At 34.7% G+C, this 20500-nt stretch overlaps 1 protein-coding gene across 5 annotated transcripts in view; it reads left to right on the forward strand.

Annotated features, from left to right (window-relative positions):
* Positions 1-20500, forward strand: part of GRIA4 (glutamate receptor, ionotropic, AMPA 4) — a 371925-nt gene that overhangs the window by 302882 nt on the left and 48543 nt on the right. For all 5 annotated transcript variants that reach the window (XR_001000109.1, XM_011926652.1, XM_011926649.1 and 2 more), the window contains 3 exons: positions 5161-5531; positions 7481-7679; positions 14426-14673. Coding sequence is in view for 4 of the 5 variants with exons in the window: in XM_011926652.1 (XP_011782042.1) it covers positions 5161-5531; positions 7481-7679; positions 14426-14673 (818 nt within the window). In the remaining variant the exon portion in view is untranslated. The remainder of the gene's footprint in view (positions 1-5160; positions 5532-7480; positions 7680-14425; positions 14674-20500) is intronic.

Consider the following 20500-nt stretch of genomic DNA (forward strand, 5'->3'; position numbering starts at 1 on the left):
ATTTGATAACTGTAGGAACAGGTTTCCTTCAACCATATAAAGATGGTCATTATTTTAGATAGTTATATATACCTCCATTGTTTGTAATTACTCATAGATATCTTTTAAGTAATTGGTGAGGCAATCACTATATTACTTTATCCTCTATTAAATATTCATCAATAATGTCAGATTCTTACACTTCTGCTGAACACAGTAAATTTAAACTTCATGCAGTGCCATCATTTTTTATGCTAGTATACATAGCAAAACACAAAAGCTAGAATGTATTCCAAAGTGGATCTCACATGAAAGCATGTTGTGCCCCTCCCTTGAGTGTACTTGATATTGAGGGTACATATTCATAGCTGAGGGCAAATACAGCATAAATGTTCCTGCCTGAATCAGAGCAATGTCAAGATCAATGTCTTCAGCTACCACTCCAAAATGTCAAAATCAAACTGGCAATTATCACATGCTAGTGATAGCATACTATTTCAGAAGTACAGAAACCAAATCTGTAGCTCGTAGGAAACTCTATTCATCGAGTAACCATTAAAATAACATATACTTGAAATGTAATATGAGATTTCCTAAAAGCCAACTTATATTTCACCTTCAAAATGTAGTCTGATTAATCCTCACAAGACCACTTTGAAATGGAGAATTACACAGAATCATCCTTCTTCGGAAAATAATAAAGATAGAAAGATTTAGAACATAACTGAAGTCCTAGGAAGGACTCGCTTTCCAAGTCAGAACTGCAATTCAACAGTTTCATGATTCTGCATCTTGCCTTTTAGACCATGAAGCAATGAACATTCTTTGCACAGTACAGTAAAGTAGCTAAAACCTCTGCAGAATAAGGAAATTGTTTGACATTATGAAGCAACTGGTTAGTTTTCTATCCATAGGAAAGAATTGCTGACTGCTTAGGTGACTCTAAATCAGAAAAAAAAAAAAGGAAGTTTAAAAAAATAGCAAAATGTATTTTACCACAGAGTTCATTGACTGTTTCATATTGAGCTTTAAATTCCAAAGGAAAAGGGTTTCTAAAGCATTTGTTTTTTGGTTAATATTTTAAACTTTTGATACAGTAAGTATAACTTAGATGTTAATATTATTGAAGTTGTTAGAACTACTGTAAGTCATTCCCTTTAGAAAATACTCTTGCATATTTCATCTCAAAAAATACTTGGATTACCAGTTAGTTACAAACAGCATAACCGACGTGAGTTACTTTCTGGGGGCACTTGTCATACATCTCTTCTCTGGAGTCCCTACCCACTGGGAAACTCAGACTCACTCTTTTGCAAGTGTTCTGACCACATTTCATTCAGGGCAAATTGTTTAAATAATGAAAACAAAGGATATGAAGGGAGTAGCATAATTCGTGAAAAAGTTATGTCAGTCCTATACATGTCACAATAACAAAAAGTCCCAAAGTTATGCAGTTCTCAAAGAGATAAAAGATAACATAATGGCTATTAATATCATATTCATATTCATTCCTCAGCCAGTCTGCAAGTGGTTAAAGACTCCAATCTCTGATGCTTGAGTTGTCCACTCTTTTCCCAAAAGGAATCTTCTTCCGGGTCTCTTACACATTCCACAGTCTAGGTACTTTCCATTTTGGTGTCTGCAAAGTCTATACTTGTTTCTCAGCGTTTTTTTTGTGTTTGTTTGTTTGTTTGTTTGTTTTCCTACTGCTAACACATACAGAGGACCTGGTTCCCAGGGCTCTAGTAAAACTAAATCCATTCTCTTCTATAGAACAAAGCCTAATATGTCTAAATGATTAACTTTGCAAAATTATTAAATTTGGATTCATTATATTTTTTTACTTTACTCCTTGCAAACTTTGTTGCTATAATTGTAATGAACAGATTGTCTGTGAAGCATTTACATGTTATCCAACACACCATGTGTGAGACCCAGAAATCCAGAGCCTCTCTCACACTCAGGTCCTTTTTGCTATCATGCCTGTGCAGTAAAGCAAGTTCACCTGATTTCCTGCAGTGTGCTGCTTCAGGGTCATCTCCTGGGCCTCTACCACACTTGGGGTGTGTGTGTGTGTGTGTGTGTGCGCACGCGCACGCGCGCGCGTGTGTGTGTTAATCCAAGGGAATAATTCTCAAAGCACATTCCAGTAGCACCAGAATTACCTGTGGGAGACATTTTACACACCGAAATTTGGAAATTACTGAGAGGTCATGAAACAATGCACATGCAACATCCCCGATGTTGGCAGAGGAAGTCCATGTGTGACCTATCTCTACTAGTCTCTTCCTAGACTCTCCCATGTCTCTAATTTTTGAAAGTGTCCCTCACTGGACATGGATGTCACCACCTTCATCCAATGTTCACTTTCTATGGCACTTAGTTTTCTGTTCAGAAAACACCTGTATTTCTCTTTATGTGTCTTTTTAAGGCTTCTTCCCTCACTAGTGGGAGCTTATATAAATTAAAAATTTCAGAAGATACCTCATAGAACAATGTAGTATGTGAAAGGAGGCATTTCAAGTAAGTGAAAAGATGTGTTATTTATTTATTCCTATTGGTACAGGAGGATGACTACTTGGAAAATTAACAATTTTCTAACACTTCATCATCGAAGATACCAAAAAGTGATAGGAAAATTACAGATACTAGAATAAAATATATAATATTGATAGGAAAATGATTTTTCTAAAATATGAAACCAAAGGCTGAAAACACACAAAAAATAATTTTATATGGCTACGACAATATTTAAAACCGATGAAAACAAGGAATTAAAGAAAACACGTGCAAGAAAACACATGGAATTAAGTTATGGAAACAAAACAATTGATCATTAGGGGAAAAAATTGCAATATATATGGGAAATAAAAGGGAACATTTTAAATATATTTTAAAGTGCTCACAATTTAGGAAGTAAAAAAAATGAATACTCAATATGGAAAAGTGAGGGCAGATTATAATAGTAATACATAAAAGAACAAGTAGCTATTTGTTGTATAATAACAAATTCAAATTAGTACAAGGAGATCTAATTTCCTTCCAGATAACTGGGGAAGACAGGTAAAGATAAACAGGTCTTTTCTGAGGTTTAAGACTGAGCATGCCTTTACATAGTGCTGGAGACAGTAGAAATTTGCATACTATTTCTGGAGAAAAGTTGGGCAAAGCACATTATAAGCATTAAAAAGATTATTACTGTTTAGACTGGCCATTCCATTTCTAGAAAATTATCTTAAATAATTAAAATATGTGTTAGGATTTGTCCTCAAAGATGTTGCACAGCTTAACTGTTTTAAATTTTATAAAACTGGAAACAATATGAATATCCCTCAAACTTAAAAAATGGTTGAGTATATTTTGACATTTTTCCAATAAAGCATTTGCAATCATTAAAACTTACTTTTAACTTGTATACTGAAATGGAAAAGTGTTCATTATATTATTTGAGAAGAGAAAAAGAATTGTAAGATGTAATGTTCTACATTATTCCTTTTTAAAAGAAATTAAAAATACTCTTCATAGAACAAAGTCTTTCAGAGTATATAGAAAGAAAAAACAAGAGTAGGTGATGGGAATAAAGGTAACGTTTCCTAATGGGCTGGGTCATACTAATAAAATCATTAAACTGTACTGATTTTTCTAAAGCTAGTTCGCATATTACTTATGCAACAAAAATTATACACATAATGATAGCTATGGGGAAAGTAATAACCTTCCAGCAATGGTCTAACTCTTGTATATATGGGCTTTTATGATGTGAACAAAGTTTATTCCCTCTTAAAGGTCAATTCTCAGTCACCCAGGGAGACGTGACTAAAACGTACCTTCCCCATTCTAACCCCGCAGTTGCCCTTGTAGCAAGCCCTTGGCCACTGTATAGAACCAAGAGTCCGAGGATATGTAGGAGTCCTTGTAAGAGTGGCAGCCTCTATGTAAGAATTTGTATGTCTGAGCATGTTTCTGGTTCCATTTTAATGTCAAGTATATTCCTTTTAAAATAAATTATCAAAACTCCCTTTTATTTGTAGATCATGTGATAGTTTAGTTTTCACACTACACTTGATTCCATTTGATTTTAGAGGTGGGGTGATTTACATTCTACACCTTATTTCACTTGATTTTAGAGGTGGTGGTGATCTAACAGAAGCAGCCCAGGCTCAAATCCCAGAGCTGCCATGATGTGTGAATCTCCCTTCTCTGAATCTCAGTTTCATCATCTAGACAATGATAAGTACACGATTCTTATGAGGATTAAAAGAGAAGCTATTCAAAATATTTAGATCAGCATCAGATCAGCATCGGCCACAGAATCCCTTAATAAATGCTCACTATTACCTTATTAAGGCTTCCAATAAATAATCACAATAACATTATGAGGTAAACAGGGAAAAAGTGTCCTCATTTTACAGCTATAGAAACAAGCTCAGAAAAATTGCTCAAAATCACAGAACTCTGAAAATGGAGGCTAGTGCCTTATGATTATATCTGAGAAATGAATCTACTGTTTTTCAAAATCTTTTTTTTTAATGAAGGTGGAGAAATCAAAATATGTGAATAGCAAGAAATAAATGCCAATTTCCAGATTTTTGTGTGTGTGCTGAGTTGGAAAATATCGTCAAACAACGCATTTTCTTTTATCATACAAGCACAGGGTTTATGATCTGTTTTCTCATAGCTGGAAAGGAATAAAAAAGAAAAGACTGTTTGAAATTTGCAAGTCATAATATTAAGGGATGGCCAAGTAATGAATCAGTGGCAATGCTCCAAATGAAACAGAAAAGGCTGCAACATAGCAGCGTTCCTGGCCAGGAAATTCACAAATTCAGCCATATGGAAAGACTGTCAAGTCTCCTCTGCAGTGTCCCAGATCCTTAAAGACTAATACAGTAATTTGAGTTCAACTTATTTTTGCTTATCCACTCTTTTTCTGTTTTCTATCCTTTTATCTAATTACTGGAACCTATAAAAATGTTTTGTGCAACTTAAGTAATATCTTATGAAAAAATTACTATTTATTTTCATATCTATCACTAGTCTTACTCTTTTTTGGCACTCCAAAAATAAATGTAGAATAAATGCATGACTGGTTAGCTTTAAATGGACTGGTTAGCATTCCAATGCTAATTGCTTCATGAAATTCATTAACCTATGTGTCTCCGTGTGTTTTTTCTCTTATAGAAAGCAGAGATTGCTATTGCCCCTCTGACAATCACTTTGGTACGAGAGGAGGTCATTGACTTTTCTAAACCCTTCATGAGTTTGGGCATATCTATCATGATCAAAAAGCCTCAGAAATCCAAACCAGGAGTGTTTTCCTTCTTGGATCCTCTGGCCTATGAGATTTGGATGTGCATAGTCTTTGCCTACATTGGTGTCAGCGTGGTTTTATTCCTAGTTAGTAGATTTAGTCCATATGAGTGGCACACAGAAGAGCCAGAGGATGGAAAGGAAGGACCCAGCGACCAGCCTCCCAATGAGTTTGGCATCTTTAACAGCCTCTGGTTTTCCCTGGGTGCTTTTATGCAGCAAGGATGTGACATTTCACCCAGGTTAGTTTCAAATCTCTTAAGTTCTTCACCAATTTCCCAGTAATTCTAAATGTTGTGCAGATTATCTCTCTACATGTTCTTTTCCTGAAGACAGAGGACTATTTGAAACACAGAAAAGACTTGCAATTCCCAAATAGCAGTTTCTTCCAAGTTAGCACAAAATGTGGATATATCATAAACATTAACTTTCTCAATAGCAAAGAAACTATGCAATCCATCAGAACTCTCAAAAATCATTTAGTATTAATATTTCATTCACTAGTTTGACAAATAGAAACTGAAACCTAAATTGTAGAATAGGAATTCATTTCCATCTTGTTTCCTTTTAAAAAACAAACACTTTTGCTATTATTGCAATTTTTTCCTATTATTGTTGTTGTTGCTCATTTTCAGAAATTAATGTTGGACTTAATTCTCATCTCACATAGCTTAAGGGAGATACCTGGAACCTGAGTCAACATAGTAGGTACCAGATATACAGTGTTTTATATAGCAATGAATAAATTAGCTAAGCAATAGGCAAAAAGCCAACCATGCAAACACTATGCTAGTTTTATGGAAATGTTTTTCACTATATGTGGAGTCATGGCTCCCTTCCTTTGAATACCAATAAGATATAATTTAACCATTATATTCAATAAAAATGCAACCTTCTTTTGCAAGAAAAAATACCTTATTTTTCTCATAAAGTAGCTGAAGGTGTGAAAAGTACTTGCTTTAATTGTTGACTATATATTAGCTTCACAAATATGTAGATTTCTTCCTTTTTAGAAATGTATGCTTTCTCAAAAAAGAGACATTTGGGGCACAATGCAATTTGTGTTTCTTAAGACCTAGGAAAATTATAAATATGCTTAAATTCCAGTAACATAGGAATCTGACTCGAAAACTTTCAATTAATGAACTAAAAAGAAATCAAAGTAAATCAAGTAATGGTTTTTAAAAGCCAGGAGTAAGCAAATACTAAGTTAAACCCAATAGGTGTCTCTTTTATAATAACAAGTATTATAATAAGGGAGTATTTTAACTTTGTAAATGCCATGAAAAATATGAAATCATTCTTCAAGTTTTAAAACAAATGTTTTAAAACAATTTGCCACAGGAATTTTAAGTAGTTTGATGGTTACGATAAGTGAGTTCAATGATGAACATTCTCTGAATTTTTTTACTCACCCCCTTCTCACGTTTGCTGTGCACTCACACTCACCCACACATCCTTGATACCAGAGAAAGAGTAAAGAGAGAAAATCGTATATCAGTGTGTAAAGATGCTTTGAGACATGGTTCAACCTCCACTTAGCTCAGGAGTGGACTATCAAGCAAACAAACAAAAAAATCCTCAACTATGGTCACTTCAAGACCAATTCTAGACCCTCATCTCACCTTGGCCTAAGTTCCATCATCCTGGCAGGACTCTGACTGAAGGTAAAAACAAGTTCTCTCCTTTAGTCTCAGAAAGGTATCTACCAACTTGCATCAAATCTAAGACCCCAGTCACTGTTCATATATATTGCTACTCTATGTACCACAAAGAGAGAAATAATGCTGCCAATTAAACCATGATACTATGTTTTATCTCATCAACCATAGGCTGCATCCTAATTTCAGAGATGCTAAGAAATGAGGGCAGGAGAGTATTAATGAATTCAACTAAGTATTCCCCTTACTGCAGCTGAAGAAAAGCTATTAAGTTTTACATTTCTGCCATATTCTTTAAACAATAAAAAGGAAATGGTTGTCATATTTTCAGTGGCATTTATATATTAAATACACCATAGAAGATATCAGATTATACAGAAATCTAGAATCATTCTTGAGTAGACTCTCAGAAAATAAAACAATACTTGCAATCATGATTTTTAAATGTGCATGGTGAATTGATGGTATTTCTTTTCTTTCTCTATGTTGGTTAGAGAAAGGAAAATGTGCATTATTTTATCCATGTTTAGATCCCTCTCAGGTCGAATTGTTGGAGGTGTTTGGTGGTTCTTTACACTCATCATTATATCATCTTATACTGCTAACCTCGCTGCTTTCCTGACGGTTGAGCGAATGGTCTCTCCCATAGAAAGTGCAGAAGACCTAGCCAAACAAACAGAAATTGCCTATGGAACACTGGATTCAGGGTCAACAAAAGAATTCTTCAGAGTAAGTTAAGGGAAAAACTAACAATGAAATGTTTATCATTTTGAAATTCAGGCAATTTTTACAACAATTACATCAGGGGCTTTAGCTATTATAAGGTTTACAAACACAATGGTAATAGCTACGTTTAAGGCTAGTACTTCTAACTGGATTTTATAATCACTTTAATTTGCAGAAGATAATTGACTTAGTCATATTGCAAGAGGAACACTCTCTAGGGAGTAGTAACAATGAAAAGGTAATTAAAACAATTTTATAACATAATTTATCCAAAACATTACAATGTTGATAATGCTATGATAATATTGGATCTGGTAAGACTGGATTTATGTATGATTTTGGGCTGATAGCATAAAAATGAAAACTTGACTTTTGAAGAATACATTCAACTTGCTGCATTTGAAACACAAAACCTTAATTGCAGATTATACTACTTATATGAGTTATATTATTCTATAATCTATTCTGTAACAACGAACTTCACAGCAACATATTTGCTTTCTCACAAGGTAATAACAGCAAGAACTTTTCCATTCTAGGTACCTCTCTAGGACATTGTATGGCATTTAGTTTGTGCTGATTTCTCTGCTTTGCAGATAAAAATTTTCCAATTGATACAACTGCATTACATATATGGATACCTGTATAATTGTATTATATATATGGATGTAATTGCATTGTGTGTCCCTTTGACCTTCCATCAGAACAATAGAGGGTTTTTTTAGGTTTTTTTAGTGTTTGTTCCATTATGGGGATGAATTTTTTTTATCAAAAAAAACCTTTTTCTACTCATTTTAAATCCAGAGCTATAAACTTGGTAATGTCTGATAACAGATAGGCATTCATTTTGTGACTTCAAAACCCCAAAATTAAAAAGTTGCCAGAGTGACATTTTTATGAATATTGAACTAGGTAAAAATGAACACATTTTATATTTATGTCAATTGTTTAAACACTAGAATACGTAATAGCACGGAAGACAGAACATATATTTTATTACTTTCTAAGCTTTTGTGTGAAAGTAATAATAGTCCTTTGTTCGTGCCTACATACAGCACTTGAGAGATTACATTTCCATTTTAAATGTATTTATTTATAATCTTCTCACTCACTTCGGCTTAACAATCATAAACAACAAAATGTGCTACTCCTTAGACCAGCTTTAACTTTTGTATATTTGAATTTCTGTAAGATATTTATCCTTTTTAAAGAAAATTGATTATAGTATCCTAATATACTTTAGATATTTACATAATATCATAGCAAGAGCAAATTACTCAAAAACTCAAACCCATCCTTGGGCATTGTTTAGAAAAGAAACCAGACAATGAACAATGTTCTTGTCAACAATTTGGAGTATTATTATATATAATCTAAAATGTATAAGTTAATTACAAAACACTTATAGATTTTCTTAAAACTGTAAGTAACATTCATGACAGTAGATTTGATTAACAATAATCTATGGATAAAGTTAATTAAACAAACTTTTTTTAACTTACCTAGCACATCCCTATTTCTACAGTTTAATAATAGAAACATTACTACTCTAATGTATTTTAGCATAATTTCAGTACCGTGCTGTCAGTTTATAACTGCCCCCATCCATAAGTAAGCAGGTAAAATTTAATGATTTCACCTAAAAATCACTATGTATATGCATCAAAATAAAATACAAGTTTGTGCTATCATTTGCACTGTACTGAAAATTGATGACTCTCATTTAAATAAAGACATTATTTGCAGGCTCATCATTCTGCCTTGAGTGATAAAGGGAAGAAGAAATGCTATACCGATTCCCTGAAAATATTTCAAACGTAACTCACTGTAAAGCTCTTTAGCATTAAGCACACTGAAAATGTTCATTTCTAATCTTTATAAAGTTAAAAATGCTTAAATTCAAAGAACTGGTGAGGTAGATAAGAGAATATATTAAGAGAAATATAAGAATGGGGAAACCTGCTTCCTGGATTTATAGAGTCTTCTATACAAACTGTACAAGCACCATTCCTTGTTTCCTTTCTCTCCAATCCAACTTCAGTTTTTAAATTGGAAGATTTTTATAATATAGGTATCTATTGTTGCAGAACATTCTGAACTCTAATGGGACAAGAAAATAATTTCCCCTGGCAGCACGCTTTCAGGAAAGCATAAATTTGGGTTCTTTGATAAAAATCTCATTCATTTCTTACCCTGTTTGCCTCCCTCCTCTCCCATACATGTTGACCTGGTTTAAATAAACTATTTGTCTGATGGGCTGAGGAAACCAGAACGTGAAGTGTATTTTTGTACCTGTCAAAATCATTTTCTCATAGTAACACATTAATGGTACATCTATCAGCTCCACTAGGCTGCCTCAGGCAATGACCTATACTCAGTGCTTCAGAAAAAGGTAGCAGTTATAATCAACTGAAAAAAGAATTAAGCCACAGGGGAAAACTACATTTGAATTCAACTGTTGCCTTGGTTTTGCCCCATTATGAGACTTTATATGCTTCATGTTTTGTGTGCCATGGTAAGCCTAAACATAGCTGCATTTAAAGAGTCTGTACTTGTCACTTAATGCCAGCCTTGCTGTTTTGGTACTTTCACATTACTACACATCTGACTTAAACACAGTGATTTTCATTTCAATGCAGTTTTATCCTGTGCCTGTCTCAGTCATCAGTGAAATCGTGAATGCATAAATGATGTGCATTACTATCTCAGGATTTATAATATTACCAAATAATGCATTGATGAGCTCTCACTAGAACATCAGTCTTGCCAAGTAAGCTACTAGAAGGGGGAAATAATTCACCAGATAGATAGCAATGTAAACATTAACTATAATACATGACATTTGTACATAGTTTCTATTAGAAGCAGAAATGGTGGGATACTTAATTTAGGGACAATTAAAAGGATAGCACACTTTTTAAATTACAAGAATTGTTTTAAGCAATAAAGCAGTGCTTTAGATCAGATAGTTCCCCATGCTTTGAGTTTCACAATAAAGATGAAATAAATCGATCTGATATTAATTTTCTACTTTCAAAAATAATGACTTCTATCTTTTCATTTCCCCCACCCCAGTCTTTAGACATACACTACAGCTGAAGCTTTTAGGGACTTAAATGTTCCTTTATCATTGTACCTGATACAGTGACACTTGATACAGAGACCTACTGAGCTTGCAGGATCTGCAGAAATTTTCTTCATTTTAGCCTGTCTCATCAAATTTATAAATATTTGCTTGCCCTCATTCCTTAGCAATAACTCTCTTGCAGTCACAGATAAGGCACAGGGATATTACTTCCAGTCCTACGCCTCTCAATTCCCCCTCGGCCCTTTGTCCTGTGTATATGATCTTATCAGAATCAGATTTTCTAAACATAAGCGCGGTGACAAACCAGGCTAATTTCTTTTTTCAAAAACCCGCTTTTATCTCTCCATTTTATCTATATTTTTTCATTTTTATTGTACCTAAACCCTCTTACAGTTAGCATAGTTACTCTGTGGATTACTCTTTCTTCCAGATTTTAAAGGGATTAGTTCAAGTTATTTTGCATTTAAGGCATACATAATTCAATGTATTCAAACAAATGCAGCAGTAATTTTCCACATATTAATATATAGAAATGGACTATTAAAAATATCAATGACCAAAAGGTACTGTATTCTTTTTAAAAAGATTTATTTGCTTTAATACTATGCTACATTCTATAGTTAAGTGATCTCTACAAATACCAAATCCTAAAAACACACGTTTTTCATTTTGCTATGTTAGTTTTGTTTAACTGTCCTATTCTTTTAATAAGCTACTTATTTGTAACTGGAAAATTGCCAAGAAATTAGCATGTTTTTCATATTCTTAATTCCATAAAATAGTTCAATTAAAGCTATATTCACACTGATTTTATTTCTTCTGTTTTCAATGTAGTGTACATAGTAAAGTATACAACATATGTGAAGCTCTATACCTTTTTGGGTGAAACTCTCAAGTCAAGATTTAAATATATTTAAAAAGTAGTTATGTGTTTAAAGGAGGTTTACCAGAAGTTCTCTAAAAATTAAAATTATCAATATAGATATTGAGGGACAATCTGTATCAAGTGATTCAGAGAGGTAATATTTTTCAGAACTTGTAAAATGAAAGAGTTTGTTCTCTGGAACAGAACTCTATTTTTAGAGATGGGATGAATGAAGCATGGCAACATGGCATTCCTAGTGGATTCTATACTTGTGGGTTTGGAATCCAAGTACTCATCTGTCCTGGAAGGACATATAATCATTGCAGTTTTCTAACATGAGGATTCTGTTGCCAGAAGTAATTTGTCATTGCCTAAATACACATACACACACACACACACACACACACCCCAATCTTTATATCATGAGATATTTTTTCAAGTGTTAATAGCATAAAAACATTACAAAAAATACTAAAAGATGTCAATTTCCCGCCTTGATATTTATCAACATTTGAATATAAGTTACCGGCCAGGTGCGATGGCTCACGCCTCTAATCCTAGCACTTTGGAAGGCCGAGGTGGTGGATTACCTGAGCTCAGGAGTTCCAGACCAGCTTGGCCAACATGGTGAAACCCTGTCTCTACTAAAAAATACAAAAATTAGCTGGGTGTGGTGGTGGGTGCCTGTAATCACAGGTACTTGGGAGACTGAGACAGGAGAATTGCTTGAACCTGGGAGGCAGAGGTTGCAGTGAGCCAAGATCATGCCACTGCACTCCAGCCTGAGTGACAGAGCGAGACTCCATCTGTCCTCTAAAAAAAAAAAAATGAATATAGTTACCATAAAATATCTTTTTCTTTGGTGTACAAGTATACAAATCAGTGATTGTGTGGTTTATTAGTTAGGTTTATTGATTACTTATTTCCGAACTTATGAAATCAAAAATTTGAATCGCACTTTTATTCATTTCTTTCTTTGTCTGCCTGAATAATTTGTCTTTGCCCAGGTATTGAAATTATATGTTGATTAGTAAAGAACTGCCTCTTGTTGAATTCTATATTTTGGTAAACAAAGGAAGTTCAATGTAAATAAATGTACACACTACTCAGCATTGAGCCTCACACAAAGACATAAGTCTGAATGAGGTCTTCATTTTTTCTTTTTTTTTTTGGATTTAGATACAAAATTGCAGCCCCTTGTTATTGAAAACAAATGCAGTTGCACCAGACAAGATTCAGGCTTTTTTTTTTTTTTTTTTTTTTTTCAGATGGAGGCTCACTGCAACCTCTGCCTCCCAGGTGTGAGCAATTCTCGTGCCTCAGCCCTGTTAGTAGCTGGGACTACAGGCATGTGCTGCCATGCCCAGCTAATTTTTGTATTTTTAGTAGACACGGTTTCACCATGTTGGCCAGGCTGGTCCTGAACTCCTGATCTCATATATTGAACTTTATGATCAGGTGATCCACCTGCCTCAAGCTCCCAAAATGCTGAGATTACAGTCTGAACCATGGCACCTGGCCAAGGCTTTTCTATCTTATTAAACATATCTTTTGGAGACATTTGAGTTCACTTAGATATATTCTCACATTAAAAATGTATGTGTGAATGAAAAATTTAATGCAAATGTACATAACAAGAAAAAGGACCTGGGTAAATTAAGTAGTGAGAGTAACATATTAATAGATAGAGCTCAAGTAGACAGAAGTAATTTACAAATATAAATAAGTTTCTTGGCTGGAGTCAAGGGGATTAGAATGACCAACTCCCTAAAACGCAAAATTGGAAAATAGGAATCACTTCTCTTTGAAGTTCAATATATGTTTTATTTGAAAATTTTTTCATAAAAAGTCTAAAAATGTTTCAATCAACCTAGAGTTTGATTCTTGTGTTAGGGATATTTGATTTATAAGCTATACCAGGTTTTGCCTCTTTCTTTGGTGTTCAATTACTGACTTGATATGGACTGTATTTTTGTATATTTCTTACTAGAATCATGTGCACTAAAATTTGGGGGCACAAAAAAAGAAAAAATAAAATAACAGTCAGACATAGTGGCTCACACCTGTAATCTCAGCACTTTAGGAGGCTGAGGCAGTAGGAGTGCTTGAGGTCAAGAGTTTGAGACCAGCCTGGGCAACATAACGAGACCCCATCTTAAAAAAAAAAATTTTTAATCATCTGGACATGGTGGCATGCACCTGTAGTCCCAGCTACTCAGGAGGCTGAGGCAGGAGGATCTCTTGAGTCCAAGAGTTGTAGGTTACAGTGAGCTATGATCATGTCACTGTACTCCAGTCTGGACAACACAGCAAGACCTTGTCTCTAAAAAAAACTTAAAAAAAAAAAAACCCTCCTTGTTTGTTATAACTAAAATACAGTATTAAAAAGAATTTTACAAACTTGAAGGAAAATCTTAGCTTTTTTAAAGTTTACCACGAATGTGATATAAAACATGATTTTAAACGATGAAGTCTCTTCATCGCAGTCTACATTGAAAAAAACAGTAATAGATCACTATTTAAGCAGTTGAGTGTGGTAACTGTTATGGCAAGAGGTTTGGGCTTCTTCAGATATGACTTTTAAATGTCTATCATTTCCACGATTTCCTTAAACAGTGTTAAAAGGCAGTTTTCCAATTTGAAAAGAGTAGTATTACTATTATGTTACTCTATGGCAAATGGGAGTTAGAGAGCAATGGAAAGATACTAAAACGCTTTATTCTTATCTTGGTTCAGTGAATATTAACATGTTGTTCCCTTCTTTCCTGTATTTAATTTTATTTTAATTTCCTCCAGAGATCAAAAATAGCAGTGTATGAAAAGATGTGGACCTACATGCGATCAGCAGAGCCATCAGTGTTCACTAGGACTACAGCTGAGGGAGTAGCTCGTGTCCGCAAATCCAAGGGCAAATTTGCCTTTCTCCTGGAGTCCACTATGAATGAATACATTGAGCAGCGAAAGCCATGTGACACGATGAAAGTGGGAGGAAATCTGGATTCTAAAGGCTATGGAGTAGCAACGCCCAAGGGTTCCTCATTAAGGTGGGTGGAATAGTATAACAATATAACATGTGTTGTTATAGTATTCCACCTTCCCTGATGTGCCTGAGAGAATTATTTTGTTTTGTGTGTGAACATGGTATGTTTGTTTGTTTGTTTTCTTTTTCTCCATTTCATATATTTTGGTCAACAATCAGGTAATTTTTTTTTAATTTTGGGATAATAAATCCTCGTTGACATATATCTTTGAAGGCCATATAAAAACCAAACTGGTTGAACACTAGCTGCTTCCAGTGGGCCTAAGGCATGGATAGCATATGCTTCTTTATATCTCATCAAATTTTTTTGGCCACCAGTATCTACACTATCATCATGTCAGTGATAATTCTACATTTTATCATTTTTTTTAAATTATGCCTGGCCACTAGTCTCTGAGTAAGAAGAAATTAACCTCTTTCCAGCGAACCACTTTTTTTTCCATTTCAATATTTTATTTATTATGGCATCTTTCTATTTTAGATGATCTTGAGGTTATTTTCATGCTAAGTGTGAAATCACATCTATTTATAAAAGCAGTCATAGTCAGAGGAGAACATGAGCTCTGGTTTTATAGTGCTTACTCAAGTCACACTCCTGCCTGTTCTAAAGGGAATGTGGTGTAAGTAAGATCTGTAAAATTAGACCCAATGGCATTCCAAAAATGCTTACAGATAGACCCCTGAAATGAGCGAACCATTACACGTGTGGATTAAGTGAGACTTTCATTCTTATGGAAATATTGGTTAAATCTGCCCTTTTCATCCTTTTGGTCCTGGACATAGAAAATTCACATGTTTATGTCCAGGAGGCAGAATTTCCTCTTTTCCTTAAGCAATAAAGGCTGCTGTTGAATTGATGGGGCTGGATCCCATCAAAAGCGATGATCGACAAATTACTCTGGTCTCAGTGCTGCTTAGGAGAAATGTATACAAAGCACAGATTCAAGAGGAAATCAGGATCTTTGCCAAAGGACTTAACCAAGAACCTGATCTTAAAAAGTGATGCCTCTGGTAAGCCATTGAAAAGTGAAGGTAATGAGACCTGTACTATTGCCTAGTACAAATGAAAGCAATATAAATATTATAATTGTTTTCATTGGTTTCAAAAGGGTAACTGCAATGTACTTTGATATGTGTGTTGGGTTGGGAAGGGTTGAGAGAGATATAAGAAACAAACATCAGTAATGGAAAAGGTTGTGTTAAAGCAATATATTGTGTTTGCAAGCAACACTGTAATAATTAGTGAGGGGTTTTATGGTATGTTACAAAAGTGCAATATTAAAAGAGATAAAACAAAACTAGCCAGTAAAGACAAATATGGTTATGGACTGGAAATTTTGAAGTCAGGCTTCATGTATGGAACATATATTCCATATGAAACTGAAGAAATGTGCAGGGAGAAAGCCAAACAAATAAATTAGCCGTAATATATTCTACCCAAAAACAATTTCAACCATTCAGAAACTTAAACTGGCATCAGGTTGTTTCATCTTTGAGGGTTTATTTTGTATGATGCAATATGAAGAATATGTAATTTCAATGAGGCCAAGTAGTAAGAAATCTCTGTTGAAGGCATGGTTTTGAGAGCACCTTAGCGTAAATAATTTTTTAAAAATAGGAGGGGAGAATGCAATGGTGGTTGATATGTAGATCAGTGTTCAGACTATTGATTACATTCACTGGATGTCTCTCTTGCACTTAATTAATTCTCTGTGGATATAGCTGCCTTGTCCTCTGTCTTGTGTCTACTGATAAAGTCAAGCTTCAGGGACTGAATCTGGCCTTCAGTGACGGGTTCGCCTGACTCCCATTAATGGCAAGAGAGTTCCCTCTTAAATGTGCCACTTTGTCAAATCCACACTACAGGGATTGTTTGGGGAAAAGCTGAAGGGCTTCATCTGTCCAGAACTGTATAATAATCACCCATTGGCTTCCCCCTCTTTTCCTGTCCTTCCCTGGACCTTGTTAATGAGGCAATTGTTACATTAAGCTTCCTGGATGGAGAGTTTGTTTATGTACTTTGTTTTATATATGCCACAATTTCCTGAGCAAGCTGGCTCCTGCATGCCAAAACCACAGTCATTTTGTCCTGCCTTTGAGAACACTGGAAGGGCACTGAAGGCTGACCAGCATGCACCTCACCCCACCTCCTCTCTGTCTCATCCTCAGCCATCTAAGCGGGAGACTCATCAGGCTTAAATTCTCATTCTTATCCGACTAGGATTCTTCTGTTTCAAATGAGACAAACTAATGCAGAGATGGACTAATAGTCATCTTCTGTATAAATGATTTAGTTTGTAGAAGCAAATTCAAAATAATTGTATTCATCAGAGCAAGGTCAAGAGGACATACCTGTATCAAATTCTTTGAAACCTTTCTGTCTTATTCAGTTCCGTAGAGACTTAAGTCTGTTTTCCTATACAATCTCTCTTTTTAAAATCAAGTCTTTAGGTTAATAGTTCTGGATGTAGTGAGACTTTTGTATTGCATTGTCATTAACAATGGCTTTCTCACAAACTCTGCTATTCAGATTCATTAGGCAACGTGAGACTTTAAGCAAAAGAAAACAGTAATCTGTCCTATTTACATTTAAACAGAGAATGCAGATAAATGACTAGTTATGTTCCATTGGTCTAGGGAGTTTTAAATTTCCAGGTCTTGCTGTTTGTTTAAAGTGCTTCAGAAAAAAACGCCACAGAAAAGAGGAGAGAGTTTGATGTATAATCAGAATTGAAAATTGGGACTTGGGTCTTTAATGCAGACTTTAAAACAAATGCAATAAGGATCATCGCAAAGAGTAGATCTGTAACTGGACTGAAAAATATCACAGCACTGATGACTAGCACCTGTCTTTACAGTAGAGAATGATTTACAGAGCTCTTTACTGTTCCAAGACTTTATTTCAGACTAGTGTTTGCTGGACATAAAGCAATTAAGTTTAAAACCATTGATCTATCACTTACTAATAACAATGGCCAGAAATTGTTGGTTTATTGTATTTTGATATAGATTCTCCAATTCTCAAGTGACAGAACAATGCCAGGTACACTGATCTGGAATCTTTTTTTCACATGCACAGTACAATTTATACTTCTATCAGTGCCATGGTTTTCTTTCTCCTCCCTTTCCCAGTCCCCTTGGCAATCCAAAACAATTGTGAAAATCTTTCTCTGGTTGAGAAATGTCCAAAGGTTGTTTTAAAATATACACTTTCCATGGCACTACAATGGAATGTAAAGTTTAGAAGAAAGAGGAAGTACATTTTATTTTGACTTTATTCTCAATACTATCAACACTATCAATTTTAATATACAAATTGATTATAGTATAGACATCTACTATACTATAGTATTTATGGCACAACAAAGTTGCATACGTTACTGTCAAAATACTATCAACTTTGCCACGGTATCCATACTACACTGGTTACTAGACTATTTATTTTACTTTGTAATAAATAAACCTGTTAAAGGTTCTTTCGAGTGAACCATCATTCGGGTGATATGGATTTACTATTAAGTAGCTGTTAGATAAGAATATCCCTTTTAAAGATATTCATAGTGTCTAGTGTCTGTAAATACCTCCAGACAACAAAGCGGTGGGTCATATCTAAACACTTCCTCTGGACCTTAGAACGATTTGTATACTTGACCCTAATGTTTGAAGCCAAGTTAAAAACTCTAGTCACCTATACTTTTATTATTCAACAGTGGTCATTCCCATTCAGACTTTGCCTCCTCTAAAGATGTTTGTGGAACTGTGTCTAAAGTAAAACAAATGTTCTGTCACTGAAAAAAAAAAAATAAAAGGATGCTTTAAAGGAAAGCAGCTCCAATAGAACTTGTATCGGGGAGGGGTGAGACCTGGAAAAAATGAGGCCCAGTTGTACTTGGCAATGCCAAGTTGCAGGAACCCATGGCAACCGGAACCGATCCATTGAAAGCAAGCACATCACACTTAGGTTACAACAGGAAACTCAGAGCCCCACAGTAATAGCATAGCAGGGGGAGGAAGTACTCAGCATGAGAATTAGAATACCACATCTCTCATTGGATTTTTCCTTTCAGCATTGAACAAAACTACTGGCCTCATAAGACACTTGGCCTTAGCCTAGATCTACATTGGAGTGAGTAGAGTTCTATGTAGGTCAAATTATGTTTCTTCCACTTTGGAGAATTTGCTAGGGCAGGTATATTAAACTTAGTATGAAAATTCATGTGTGAAAAATGTATTATCCTAAGGAACAACTTTCACATATAAAATTTGTGGGATATATACTTTAGTTCAGGAGTACTTAGAAGGTTTATGAAGTACTTAGAAGATTTAGGAAAAAGGAGTTTGCTGGATATTTTATGTGAGAATATTATTTTAGTCTTTTTTTGGTATCAGAAACAAGTCAACTGATAGTATTAAAGTAGATACTAGAAAAACTTAAGTGTACAGAAGTCTAAAGCTGAGTACTGAGTATATTTGGCCTCAAATGAAGAAACTTTTAACATGCCTTGTGAAAATGAGTTGCAGTGGGTTGGTACACAAACACATTTTTTTATTTTAACTATTATGAAAAGAGATATATATTTGCTTATGAATACCCTTCATTTTTAGTGCCATATTTAAAGATGCTATAGATAACTTATTTTTTCTAATCCCATTATATTTTGAGATACAGTCTGTCAGGCTAAGGAGTAGACAAACACACACAACAAAAATCATTTGCGTCTCTCAACAGATACACACACACAAACACACAGAAATCTTTTCTGAGATATGCTTAAAAGAACTACCTAGTTTACTATTAAATATACTGCTATTGTGTGTACCAAGTATTTTGCATTTACAAACTAAGACATCACATGGTGAAGGTATCAATGCTACTTGTGTCCCAGGGAAAAATAATTGCACAGTAGAATCCATATACTTCATTCCTCTCTTTCCAGATGTTCACTACACTAGGAAGGATGAAACTTACCAGGGCCATTTTAAATTCTAAATTTTTCATTTAAATCCTTCCTATTTAATTAAAAGATAACTAAAATTACAACTCCTCATGAAGAAGGAAACAAAGGTTGCCTTTTTTCTAAATTTCTTTAAGACTCACAAGGCATTATACATGTTTGTGATTCTTCCCATTAGTTTTTAAAAAATGCTAAAATGATTTGCCCTCAATCTTTTGACAGTTCATTCAACAAATGACTCCTGAGTGGGGTCCAACCGATAATTTATCAGGTATGTTTTAAGTTGTTCATTCTTGAGGTACTTTATAGCAGCCTGAGTAGGCAACACCAAATTGAAAAGTTTCTATATTCACGGGTTAGCCTTTTGATCTCCTTACCACTACACTTAGAAGTTGTATTTTAGTAAGTTTCCTGAGAAAATGAGTAATTTATGGCCATTTTAGTTTCTACCACTTCAAAAGGGATCAAATTTGACAAGATGAAACTGCTACCAAAATGTTTAGCAGTTTACTTATGAAGTTTGACGAGAAAGCTAAGGCTAGCTCTCAATTCCGACAATTCTAAAAGCCAGAATTGCAATCTGTTGTTCTTGAGCCCCACACAATTGTCTCACAGACAAAGCCTATGAATATAAAGATGATAGCATATTCAGATCAAAGGTAAAGCATTAATGTATGCATAGGGTTAGCATGTGAAGCGGAACGCTTGCTCACCCTTAGAAGTAACCAAAGGTGGCCGGGCGCGGTGGCTCAAGCCTGTAATTCCAGCACTTTGGGAGGCCGAGACGGGCGGATCACGAGAGCAGGAGATCAAGACCATCCTGGCTAACACGGTGAAACCCCCGTCTCTACTAAAAATACAAAAACTAGCCGGGCG

The sequence above is a fragment of the Colobus angolensis genome, unplaced genomic scaffold (assembly GCF_000951035.1).
Source record: "Colobus angolensis palliatus isolate OR3802 unplaced genomic scaffold, Cang.pa_1.0 Scaffold7, whole genome shotgun sequence".
Lineage (NCBI taxonomy): Eukaryota > Metazoa > Chordata > Mammalia > Primates > Cercopithecidae > Colobus > Colobus angolensis.